Source organism: Chrysoperla carnea, chromosome 5, assembly GCF_905475395.1.
Source record: "Chrysoperla carnea chromosome 5, inChrCarn1.1, whole genome shotgun sequence".
In the NCBI taxonomy this organism is placed as follows: Eukaryota; Metazoa; Arthropoda; class Insecta; order Neuroptera; family Chrysopidae; genus Chrysoperla; species Chrysoperla carnea.
In genome coordinates, this window is record NC_058341.1 from 33746115 (window position 1) to 33759850 (window position 13736).

Here is a 13736-nt window from a genome sequence, read left to right on the forward strand (position 1 = left end):
AATTAGTGCATCATGTATGGAGGAAGTAATATCAATGATGTTTGTTATACTGGATATATCATCTTATGTTTTTTTTTTCAAACTTCATGTTAGTACAGTTAAAGATGTTACAACCTGCTAAAACCTCATTAGTGTTTCTTGGGTGTCAAATATCATTAATAAGGCATAGAGTTAGTGGCCCAAATGTTTCTATTTGTTAATAAACAATAAATTGTTAATTAAATGAAACGGTCAATGCAAAAGTTTATTTAAAAAAATTAATAAATAGGCAACTTGTATTGCGTGTAAGTTATACATATATACATTTGTATAATACATTTCGATATATATGTAATACAAGTTGCCTATTTATTAATTTTTAAGTCAACTTTTTTATTGATATTTTCATTTAATTAACAATAAATTGTTTATTTACAAATATAAACATTTGCTCCATAACTCATGCATTTCTATTGATATTGTAACATTTTTACTGCAATATATAGATTGAAGACTATCTTCCCAACAATTAAAATTTTATACAACAAACAGTATTGAAACTAATGATTTTTTGAGATCGACAGTGTTATCAGTTATGGTATTGATTGAGTTTTTATGGTGAAAACACCCAATATCAGACTTTGTTGGCCCAATTCGACATTAGACAGTAAATGTTGTAATATATGGCGGGGCTCTTATCTTATTAGCTGATCATTCGATATTAGATAAGCAATGCTCCATTATTTTTAGGTATTTTTCGAGCTCTCACCGCTGTCGGAATATTGAGCATGTAGAACGGCGTGCCTTATAACTAGAGGTAAAAATCACCGAAGCACAGCTTGGTATTATCGCTGTTGTTTTCAAAATCGATTCCTGTTTGAATATAGGGCAGTATAATCTATTATCATTTGTGTGAGTGCCGCTGAAGAAGTTATGAGAAATGTCTAGGCTGACCGATCGGACTAAAATGAACGTCGCTCAAGTCACTTTACTTTATACTCACTTATATTTTGCTTAAACATATTATACATTCTTCTTAAAAGATTTATATTTTGATTATCGTTTTTCCGCTTTATACAATATCGAATTAATGGTTGTGGTGAGCAATGCCTACCACAACTTCCTTTTGTACATTTAACACATGTTTTTCTCATTGATGTATTATATTTTTCTTCACATGCTTTTTTTGATTTACAAGTATAATAAACTTGGCATTTTTTATTCTTGAGTATTGGCCTGTTGAATATGATAAACAAACAAAATATAAGCTTAACACCTTTAATTAAATATAAGCTTAACACCTTAATTTTAAATGAAAGCCTCGTGAGAATACTTCTGAAGCGAAAATGCAATTGTTTTACACGATAAGATATTCTTTTAATTAAAATACAAGAATGAACGTACCTTAACCTGGAGCTTGAGCGAGGATTTCTGAAAAAGAAAACATTGATATCAGTCGATTTATATTATGTATAGATACATCTGAATATTTTAATTTTTCGGGAAATTAGTGCCGAATATTCGTTTCGTTGAAGTTGTTTATTATGTAAATCGTCATTTTTAAAACAAATTGTTTTTTGAAATTTTCTTCATTTAAGTCTTGCTTTTAAGCGAAAAAAAAGTCATAAATTTGGTTCAAACCATGAGCTTTAATTTTTTTAGCCAGGAAGTTCATGATTTTTTTACCAAGTGAAGCAATTTGATAGGTGTGCTAGGTTTATGACGGTCCAAGCCTATTTTAGAAATAACGTTGTCAAAATTGATAAATGAACTAATTTATACTTATCCCGAAAAACAAAACAGTCTAGCAAAAAAACCTAAAATTAAAATTTTCTCTTGGGTCTAAATTTTTCGAATATTAAATGTTTACGTTATGTCATTTTCGAAAAGAACGTCACACGGATAGACAGAAGCAACAAATTACCTCGAAGTTGATTAAATCGGCATATGTGTATAATATTTGAACTTACTCAGTATTAATCCCTTTTTCAAGAATTTTACATATCGGTTTGCAAACCGGAGGGTTGAGTTCGGGTTCAGGCTTGGGTTTTGATTTATTTGGTTGGCATGGGCAGTGTGGTGGGCATTTTGGTATCGGTGGACACTGCGGGCAAGGTGGTATATCCTCATCTGGATCTATTAAAAATGATATCAAGGAATCTGTATCCGAAGTTTTTGTCTGGTTTTTATTTTCTGGTTGGGCTAATGTTTTTTGTTCCTGTGTTTGTTCTTTCTCTAGCTTATTAAACGAATTTTGATCTACAGGACGATCTGATGATGAATTATTCGGCAAATGTTTTGATGTCTCCGGTGATGACCTGATTGTTGGCTGATTTGGTGGTTTCTTTCCTAGTTATTTCAAATTTTATAGAAAGTAAATTCTGTAGAAAAATTTTCCTGAAAATTTCTTGGAATCATTCTAGAAGTTATAAGAATCGTAAAAGCCATCATCGTATAGAAAGGCATCGTTTACCAACTGGCCAAATGTTACCTTCGGCGTTTTGCTGTTAAATTTTATACGAAACAGTAGAAGTAAGTACTTGAATACAATGCATGAATTTTGGCAGCGCTAACTGAAACGATATTTTCGTTTTTCCAAAGCTAAATGTAAACGTATAAATAAATGTAAACTGCAGAGTCTTTCAAAGTAAGATGATGACTTTGGTGCTATCTTATGAATAACCTGATGATTTTTGTGACGGCGTTGGTGACGGTGACTTAAACATTGGTTGGGTTGGTTTATTATAGTTTGGTTCATTTTCTTTTTTTTCTTTTACTTCCTCCGGTGGTGGAACAGTAACTTTCTCGCATTGCTGTAGGGCTTCATCATATTTTCGTTCCAACCCAAGTACAGCTTTTCCACATATCTTTAGATATTGCATTTGAATTTGTGTATACTTGATTACCTCTTTCTTAATAGAAGTGCTAGAATGATTAAAATTTGTTTCTTGAAGCTCTAGATACAGGACGATATTGTCATCTTGGATTGTCATCCTGATCAATGGTCCAAATGAGTGGAGCCTTCTAAAACCATTTGTATCAGATTGAACAATTTTGTAATTTAACCGATTTTTAGTTCAATTTTGTACTTGCTCACCAGCCAAATATTTTTGGTGCGCTGTTAAAAATATTGTGATAAAATATGATTTTAAAATCGTAATAATTTTTTGAGCAATTAAGATTGTGGATTTGATTTTGGTTAGGTTAAAAGACGATAAAAAACCGTTTGTCGACATGCAGCAAATAAGAGCAAAGGAAATTTTTGAGACTTGGTATATATACTCAGTGTAATTAAAATTTTTTTTTAGGCTTGGCCCGTAGCATAATATTATTGAAATATTATTTATTTTATTTTATTTTATTTTCTTTTAATAATTTGTTGTGGTCTATTTTGTAATTGAATTTGGGAAAATTACCTTTTCTGTTGTAAATTTTATATCACGTACTGCTCTATTTTTTGGAAAATTAAGTCGCATTATAACTATGCAATCACATTAAATTTTTATATTTCTTAATTCATACACATTTAATTTTGATTAAGATAGATAAAAATGCTGAACTTTAAATTTTTATTAACACAATTAAAAATATCATTAAAAAATCTGTCAAACAAAATTAAAATATCATGGGCTACTGTCATAGGCATTGAAACACTTTTTACTTTCTTAATCAATTTTAAGGAATTATTATTTATTCGCTTATTATTAGCAATTCTTGGGTTATAAATATTTCATTAATTAATTATTTATTTTTTTCATTAATTCAATTGCAGACGCTTTTCCTCTTTAATTTTAAGTGCGGGTTTATTGATATCATTATGTAGATTTATATTTGAAAATTAATATTTTGTTTTGATTAGTAAACTTAATACTCTTCTGGGATAATTACAATATGATTTTTCATGAAAACTTTCTTTTTCTTGTTATAATTAAATAAAAATCGTTATATATTTTAAATTTTGTTTTATACTTTAAATTTTATATCCTATTTTTTCTTTCAGAACAAAATTATCAATTAATTAATTATTTAGCAATAGTATTAAGTTAATTATATTATTTTTAAGTAGCAGGATGGCTGTGTGGATATAGCAATTGCCTATGAAAGCAAGGTATGCTGGTTCGTATCCTGGTAGGGTCATAATTTTTACTTTTAAATTAAATTTTTTTTCTGATATTAAAAATTTTCCACTCTTTTTGTTGTTTAAATTATCTATATAACCCGCCCTCTTGCTATAAATAACTCCAGTTATATATATGTCATAAATCATTATTCTGTCAGGGGGTGGAATTTAAAATAATCATAAATATATCTCACTCTTTAAAATCATGTTTTCCTGTTACAAAATATTAAAAATATGTACAAAAATGGCTTGGTTATGCTATAATTTGAAACTTTTTAATAGGAGAACATGTCATATAGTTTATCTCACTCATATTCTCCTATTACAAAATATTAAAATTAGTATTTGTAATTAAAAAATCGCTCGTTAAGACTAAAATTTTAAATTTTGTAACAGAAGAACATGTTATATATTTTATCCCCTTTTTTAATAACATATTCGCCTATTACAAAATATTAAAAAATATTTTGCTAGCTTTTTTGTCGTACATGTGAAAATTTATTTATTCTTGTTTTAGCTCCGCGATCTTAGCACCTCATGTGCGGAATTTCGATTGACCAATTATACCATATGAAAGGTCAGAAATTGGTCATAAAAGGTCAGTTGGTCTCATTAATTGATCAGCATCAGAAAATTTTTTATTAAAGATTAAAGCTTTTCAAGGTCAATTAATAAGTTTAGCACCTCATTCGCAGAAAAAATAAAAAACTCCACCTATGCGCGATCGGGAAGCATTCGCTGATAATTGGTCAGCTAATATAAATAATTGGTCAGTTTAATTTAATATTAAAAAAAATTAAAAAAGTTGTCTCTGTCGTAACGCGCATGCTTTGAGCCGAATGGTTTTATCAGGGCAGTGAGTACTTACGCACAGCTCTTCACTATAAACCAGACAGAGTAGGGGAAATATTTTTTTTATAATTTATTACTTTTAAAAAAATGAATTTTTCCTTTTATTTAAATTTTTCACTCTTTTTATACCATGTATATATGAAATATACATAGTATATTAAGTTTAGTCCCAAGTTTGTAACGCTTAAAAATAATGATGTTAATATAAAAATTTTGTCATAGGTGTTCGTAAAATCACCTAATTAGTCCATTTCCGGTTGTCCGTCCGTCCATCCGTCCGTCTTTGGACACGATAACTCAAAAACGAAAAAAGATATCGAGCTGAAATTTTTACAGCGTACTCAGGACGTAAAAAGTGAGGTCAAGTTCGTAAATGAGCATCATAGGTGAATTGGGTCTTGGGTCCGTAGGACGCATCTTGTAAACCGTTAGAGATAGAACAAAAGTTTAAATGTAAATTTTTTTTTCATAAACATCACTGTTTACTCGTGAGGGCGCCAATTAGGCGGAAATTTTATAATAGGTACTATACTTGATTATCAGTTATGTATGTGTCACATGTTTGTATGTGTAATGTGATAAATAAATCAACACTGACTATGCATGGTATTTCAACAATTAACTCAGTCAATTGTTTGTTTTCACTTGTATTATATATATTTGTACATATGTCACCTATAAAAAATTTGAATGAATAATAATAATGGTTATTTTATATAGTAAAAAATCAATTTTCGGGATAACGTTTTCAAATTAATATAAATAAATAAATATCGTTATATATTTTAAATTTTGTTTTATTTTATTCTATCCCATTTTTCCTTTCAGAACAAAATTATTAATTAACTAATTAATTTTTTTTTTAGTAAAGGTACAAACAAATTCTTATAAAATATAGGTGAGATAAAGAAGTTGGATTGTAAATACGTAATATTCTTTTTGGATTTTCATTTTATTTTTGTGTGGTATTTGGTTTGTAAAAAAAAAGTTGATGCAAAAAAATTTTTTTAAGATGAAATTAATTATATGGAATTATGTGCAAGTAATTCGTAAATAGTTTTTATGTATTTTGATTTCATTTAAATAAAGTTGAAAACTCAAACCCTGTTTTTATTTTATTTTTCCCCATCTCTCTGTAGCTATACAATATTATTTCAGTTAAAAATAGGTAAGTATTTCGAACTTCACGATAGGTAAGTATTTCAAACTTCGTTTGCCATTTTTTTTTTTTGTAATAATACTACTCAAAATTTTCCGAAAATGAGTTTTACTTTTTGTTATAATTTAAGAAAGTCGAAAATATGAATATAATTATTTATTAATATGAATAACAGAGCCCTAATGGTATAATGGTTAGCGTATCTGACTTCGAATAAATAGTCCCTTGGTTCGAAACTAGGTGAGGACATATATTAAAAAAATTTTTATTTTAATTTTTTTCAAATTTCCACCACAGCATGTTTGCCTAGTAAATGATGAAAAAATTAGTTTTTTTTCGTTCAAAAACTTCAATTTTTTTCACATTTCTACTAGGAGAACATCAAGGACGGACGGAATAAGTAGTACCTGATAGCAAGGTAATTGTTGTCACCTTTTAAGTCAGAAAGTTAGTGGTCTGCACACCCGTGTTTGGTGAGTGTGACCTCTAGTGGGCAGACCAATAACTTTCTGCCAAAATAAAATTTTAGACTTTCGGGGTGAAAACACTTACTCACCTTTCTCCTTATCAGGAACTACTAATTCCCACTTATGTTCTCCTAGTACAAATGTTGAAAAAATTGAAAATTTTTTCGAAATTATATTATTTTTTGAATATAAAATTGAAGTTGGCTTACAAAATTAATAAATAAATAGGTATCTTGAATTTCGTATACTTATATATTATGTATAATAGTTTTCGATTATTAGACAAACACTTAGCATTTACGCCATACAAGTTGCCTATTGATAAATTTTTAAAATGAATAAAAAGTTTAGATTAAAATAAAATTAAATAGGCATCTTGAATTTCGATGTATAATAGTTTTCGATTATTAGACAAACACTTAGCATTTACGTCATACAAGTTGCCTATTTACAAATTTTTTAAATGAATCAAGTTTAGATTAAAATAAAATTAAATAGGCATCTTGAATTTCGTATACTTTTACATGTATAATAGTTTTCGAATATTAGACAAACACTTAGCATTTACGCCATACAAGTTGCCTATTTACAAATTTATTAAATGAATAAAAAGTTTAGATTAAAAAAAAATTAAATAGGCATCTTGAATTTCGTATACTTATACATGTATAATAGTTTTCGATTATTAAACAAACACTTAGCATTTGCGTCATACAAGTTGCCTATTTACAAATTTTTTAAATGAATAAAAAGTTTAGTTTAAAATAAAATTAAATAGGCATCTTGAATTTCGTATACTTATACATGTATAATAGTTTTCGATTATTAGACAAACACTTAGCATTTGCGTCATACAAGTTGCCTATTTACAAATTTTTTTAATTGAATAAAAAGTTTAAATTAAAAAAATTTTTTGCGAATTTTAACATGCATCGTTTTATTGAATTGAAATTTATTGTTTATTTTTTATTTAATAATGATATTTGCACCTAAGAACCACATTCCATAAGGTTTTAGCAAAATGCCAGCGGTTTCTTTCATTTTCCTTTATTAGCCGATTTTTGTAACATTTTTGCTGCTCTAATTAATTAATATAATATTTGCCTGATTTCAAAAAATTCACTAAAACTACGTAGTCCCCCACCTCGCGTGGCAAATTCTGTATACATTATATATATTAACATTTTACTTCATTTACAGAATATGCAAAAAATGCCAGATTATGCAAAAATGTTTCGTGGCCGTCCTTTAAGATTTGTTTTACCTTTGGGCACACACTGTAAAAATATAAAAGTCAATCCGTGCGATTCAAATGAAAACGATTTAAAAACAAACTTAATTAATGCGAATGGAAATATTTTTGTGGTTTCAGAATTATTATGTAATTTAGGCTGTGAAACACCACGAATTAATTATGAAAAATATTTAGGTAATATAAAATGATAAATCCATAAATAAAGCGGAAATGACATGAATTTATTATATAGTCAGCGAAAAATACAAAAATCGAATTCATTTAATGATTGGGGTGAAACAATTTTTGAAACATCACCTCAAATCTTGTTCGAAAAAGTTTTATTTCAGAGCGTTTATAGAGATATTACGAAAAATGTTAATCTAATCTTTTAAAATTAAGTAAACAAATGTTTGAAAATCGATTAAAACATGCTGGAACAAACTAGACCAGTAAACAAGGAAACTAAAAAGTTTTAGAAAAGTAATTACTTTCTAAAAAAATCTTATAATTTCCCATTCAACAAAACCGCATTTTCAGTCAATAACAATCTGTAAATATTTCAGGGCGAGAATATCAATATTTTTATGCCATCAGATCAGATGTAGATTGTGATAATCCAGGAACGGTAAGTTAATAATAATTGCAAATTAAACTTATTAGCAAAGACATTGCAAATTTTTCTGAATTTTATTATTTTATTCATATAAATTTATCCATAAATAAAGAATTGATCAAAATTCTCGAGAACGATTAATTTTAGGGCAATAAAAAAAATTTGACGCAGCATCGAATGCCCCTCTTGTTTACAAACGACATTTTTTTCCAACTACCACATGCACTTTTTGGGGGAAAACTAGAGTAAAACAAAAAAAAATCTCAACTCTGCAAAGATTGATGTATCGTTGTTACTTACCTATTTGGGGAGGGGGGGGTCTCATTACACAAATTTTCAAGGAAATTTCACAAGATTTTGGAATAGGAAATCCTGTTCGATTACCTCAAAAGATATTCATATTCCTGATAAATACATTAATGGCAAAATTATTTTTAGATAATAAAAGTAGATGTAAATAATAAAATAAAATATACTTGGTGCGAAGAAAATTGTTATCCAAGTGAACCAATATTCGTACCAAATCCAAATTCTCAATTTGAAGATGATGGAATTATATTGGCAGCAATGATTTGGGGACATAACAAAACCAATCATGTTGGATTACTAATATTGGATGCACATACATGGCAAGAAATTGGAAGATCAGAGTTTGAAACACCTGGTCCTACTCCAAAATGTTTACATGGTTGGTTTAGTGATAAACATGGAAGTTTTCGAGATAAAATTGGAAATGGCTCCAGCAAGTTTTAAGGGTGGTGCGAAATTATGACCCACAATATAAAATGATTTATTCATAAGATCGGCACCTTAATGAAACAATTCCAAAAAAAGATGTGAAACACGCATAATATTTTAAAACTGCAAAATTCGTTGGGTTTTCAGTGACTGTTTATGATAGTATCTGATGGATGCGCATCATTTGTACCACGCTAGGGCCGCCAGTGGATAAACAGAGTAGTTAATTTATTTATATCGTGATTATATATTTAATTTATTATACGAAAATAAATACTTTAAAAAATTTAAAGAGAGTATATTTTTTTAGTGCTATAGCTATTGTGTTTTTTGAATTTGTTCGCTGCGAGATAAAATGTATTTGCAAAGCCCTTGGGTAATCAAAATTTAATAAGTTTGCTATTAGAATTGCACTTAAATCTTTGAAATTTGTTAGTCTTTTGAGCAGTGTTGGCAGCCTGGCAAGATATGACCGTAAACTTAGAGTAAATTTTACAAAATTATCGTACAAAATTAAAATCTTGAATTTTTCGGTTGAAAAAGATATTAACTTCCATATATTTTTTATATTATTATTAATAACCCGGTGGTTCTGTGGATGTAGCACTTGCTGATAATGTCAAGGTACGCTGGTTCGTATCCTGGTGTGTTTAACATTTTTACTTTTAAATTAAATGAATTTTTTCTGGTATTAAAAATTTTACTCTTCTTTTGTAGTTTAATTTATCTATTTAAACCGCCCTCTTGCTATAAATAACTCCAGTTATACGTGCCATAAAGGTAAGTATAATAATTGATTAATAATAATTAAACCAGAAAAATTGATAAAAATGATATTTTGTTTTAAATATTTGTACATTTTTATTTATATTTGTACCTAAAATAAATATGAATTAATAATGGTTTTAATACAGTATAAAATCATTTTTCGAGGTAACGTTTTCATTTTTTCTAAATTTTCAACCATTTTAACATTGAATTTTTTTTATCAGTTCTTTGTTAAGTTTTATTTTGGATAAAAGTGAAATTAATTATATGGAATTATGTGCAAGTAATTCGTAAATAGTTTTTATGTATTTTGATTTCATTTAAATAAAGTTGAAAACTCAAACCCTGTTTTTATTTTATTTTTCCCCATCTCTCTGTAGCTATACAATATTATTTCAGTTAAAAATAGGTAAGTATTTCGAACTTCACGATAGGTAAGTATTTCAAACTTCGTTTCCCATTTTTTTTTGTAATAATACTACCGAAAATGAGTTTTACTTTTTGTTATAATTTAAGAAAGTCGAAAATATTAATATAATTATTTATTAATACGAATAACAGAGCCCTAATGGTATAGTGGTTAGCGTATCTGACTTCGAATAAATAATCCCTTGGTTCGAAACTAGGTAAGGACATATATTAAAAAAATTTTTATTTTCATTTTTTTTCAAATTTCCACCACAGCATGTTTGCCTAGTAAATGATGAAAAAATTAGTTTTTTTTCGTTCAAAAACTTCAATTTTTTTCACATTTCTACTAGGAGAACATCAAGGACGGACGGAATAAGTAGTACCTGATAGCAAGGTAATTGTTGTCACCTCGTAAGTCAGAAAGTTAGTGGTCTGCTCACCCGTGTTTGGTGAGTGTGACCTCTAGTGGGCAGACCAATAACTTTCTGCCAAAATAAAATTTTAGACTTTCGGGGTGAAAACACTTACTCACTTTTCTCCTTATCAGGAACTACTAATTCCCACTTATGTTCTCCTAGTACAAATGTTGAAAAAATTGAAAATTTTTTCGAAATTATATTATTTTTTGATTATAAAATTAAACTGACCAAATTATTTTATTAGCTGACCAATTATCAGCGAATGCTTCCCGATCGCGCATAGGTGGAGTTTTTTCAATCTTTAATAAAAAATTTTCTGATGCTGACCAATTAATGAGACCAACTGACTTTTTATGACCAATTTCTGACCTTTCAGATGGTATAATTGGTCAATCGAAATTCCGCACATGAGGTGCTAAGATCGCGGAGCTTCTTGTTTTAATGAAATTTTATAAGATTTTGTAAAAGGAGAACATGTTACTTCACAAAAAAAAAAACTAATTATGTTAGTTCCACTTTCCTACTTATGTCATAAATCACTCTTCTGTCAGAGAGGGAGAGAGAGAGGGTGGGAATTAAAATAAAATAAAATATACCCCCTCTCTTACTTATTTGTCTCTTTTGTTTCTAAAAATAATTATCTAAAAAAAACGACTTTATCTTGGCATAATAATGTTATTATCATTAATCGGTGCAATGCTTGTATACGAACCGAGGTACTCTGTAATCGGAGGCGGCTGGACTAGCCACTACTCCACCTTTGACATATTATATTTATCAATAATGTACATACCTTTAACTCACCTTTTTTTCAATAAACTTGTTTTCTTAAACTTAGCATTTATTTTAGTATTTATTATTTCGTTTTTTGCCCCAATTTCCTAGATCAGTCTTTTGTATTTTATAAATACGTATTTCGACTTCCAAGTAGTCATCATCAGTATGAATTAGCTAATTGTAATTACTCTTATTATGTTTGTTACTCGTTGCTAATTTGGTAGCAAACTGCACCAAAGTCAGCCAGAGATGGCTATAGATATCGAAAATCTATTAAAAAAAATGCTTAAAATTTTTCGCATTTTTAATTTTTAATTTTGTATTTGTATTCCTGATATGTTGAACTATGAGATTAAAAATTAGATTTTTGATTTAGAGCTTTATTTATAATATTCATAGTACAAATTTTTAAATTTATAAAAACACAAGATTTAAGATTTTTGATTCATTTCAACAAAAAATTTAAGATTTTTTATTTATTTCAACAAACAATTAGTAATGTTAAATGTGCTATTTGGTTAAAAAAGAAAATATTTTTTCGAAAATTCCTTGGTACCCAACTTCTTCTTCGTCATAATCACTTTCGATAGAATTGGCAAGATTCTCTCCAACATTTTCATGCCCACAACTCATGACATTGTTATTTCCATTTCCACTCGATATTTCGACACTGCTACTACTTCTGTGTAAGCTTGGTGTGGCGCTACGAAGTTCTGGAGTTGAAGCAGAACTTCCAATTTGTATGTGTGAACTATCTCTGCGATTTGTAAACTTTTTACATTTACATTCTACATCAGGCTCTTGAACTGTTCTATTACGTTTTAGACTTGTTGACGGCCGTGATTGGTTTTGAAATAGAAGAGAATTAGCTCTGTCTGAAATACTAACCAAGTCCGGTGTCTTGAAATGCCCTGTAGAAGTTTTTTTATCTGAATAGTAGCTGCATTTTGATTTATCCCTTTTATCCAAATATTTATTAAAATTGTCATTTGTTACTGACTTAACACTAGTTAAGTCAACACTTTCATTAACAGCCACGTTTGCAGATTGTCTTGGAACTTCAATACTTTTACGATGATGATCGCACTTTCGTTTACGTCTACAGTCTTTGCGAAGTCTTTTCACAGTTTTCTTTAGTTTTTCTTTTGATTTTTGTGAAAACCTAGGATTCTTTATTTCTTCTTCGACAATATTTTCATTGGGATACTCATTATTAACATTTTCTGAATTGAGGATATCTAAGTCAGATCTAAAGCTAATTTGATTTGATGAGCTTGTTCTAGGAATACTATCGTGGACAAGTGTACGATTATCTTGATTTTTTCGAAATCTTTTCACTAAATTATTCCGATTTTGACAAGTCACTGGCCTAGGTCGTTTAGTACATGAATGAATTGGTCTTACTATATTGTTATATGTCTTGCCAACACCATCATGCATAAGTCGTGCCATTTCTTTTTGACATTGTTTTTCTACGACAGTACCTCTTTGTTTCGATAGTGCACATAAAGTTGAATGCTCTTGATCATTTTCTGGAGGTTGACATGTGCTACATGGAGTTTTTTTTTTACAATTTTTTTGGTTTTCGTTACAATATGAATAAATTTAACATGTTTTGTAGTGATAACAGTTTCTTCCTCCATTTCTTACTCTTGATTTTGTTGATATTAATAATTTTAAAGTAATTTATATTTCAAGAATTCCAACATTTTAGATTTCATTTATAATTAAAATAATTTGTATTGACAAAAAACCCTTAGTAATTAAAAAACAAATAATTTTTTATTCCCCGTTCATGGTAATGTATCTATGAACAAAGCCATCTAATTTTGTAAATGCAAGTGTGTCGTCAATTTTTCGGTATTCCAATTTGGTCGAAAGTTTTCAGTCGCTTTCAATATGTGTTATTTGATTCGAATCTTAGATACTTCTAGGTTATTGGCGGCATTGTTCTTCTAGACTCACGACAAGAAGATTACATTGCCGTCGAGACTTTGTATATATGTGGTTTTATGTCCTCCTGGACACCTTCTTAAAAAGAAAATTCTCGGTAGTTGGGTGAATTATTTCATAGAGTCCGGAAAATGATTATACCTGCAAACTTGATCGGTATCCGTGTTGTTTTTCCGGCATTAAATAAAACGGGCTGTCCATTAACCGACAATCAGAAAATTGAAATTTTTTGTCCGCGGTCAA

General features: G+C 28.8%; 1 protein-coding gene across 1 annotated transcript; it reads right to left on the minus strand.

Annotated features, from left to right (window-relative positions):
• Positions 1-1696: 1696 nt before the first annotated feature.
• Positions 1697-3508, minus strand: LOC123301124 (delphilin-like). The gene is made up of 4 exons (XM_044883857.1): positions 3396-3508; positions 2663-2904; positions 1950-2328; positions 1697-1712 (listed from the first exon to the last, which is right to left on the minus strand). The coding sequence occupies exons 2-4, from the start codon at positions 2859-2861 to the stop codon at positions 1697-1699; spliced, it is 594 nt and encodes a 197-aa protein (XP_044739792.1). The 5' UTR covers positions 2862-2904; positions 3396-3508.
• Between the last annotated feature and the right edge of the window lie 10228 nt (positions 3509-13736).

What these genes read in the sequence shown, in the direction of transcription:
- LOC123301124 (XM_044883857.1), bottom strand. Translation starts at nt 2,861, where the DNA reads ATGCAATATCTAAAGATATGTGGAAAAGCTGTACTTGGGTTGGAACGA. An exon ending in GCCGTCACAAAAATCATCAG is followed by an intron (nt 2,329 to 2,662) that starts GTTATTCATAAG and finishes TGAAATAACTAG; the next exon opens with GAAAGAAACCACCAAATCAG.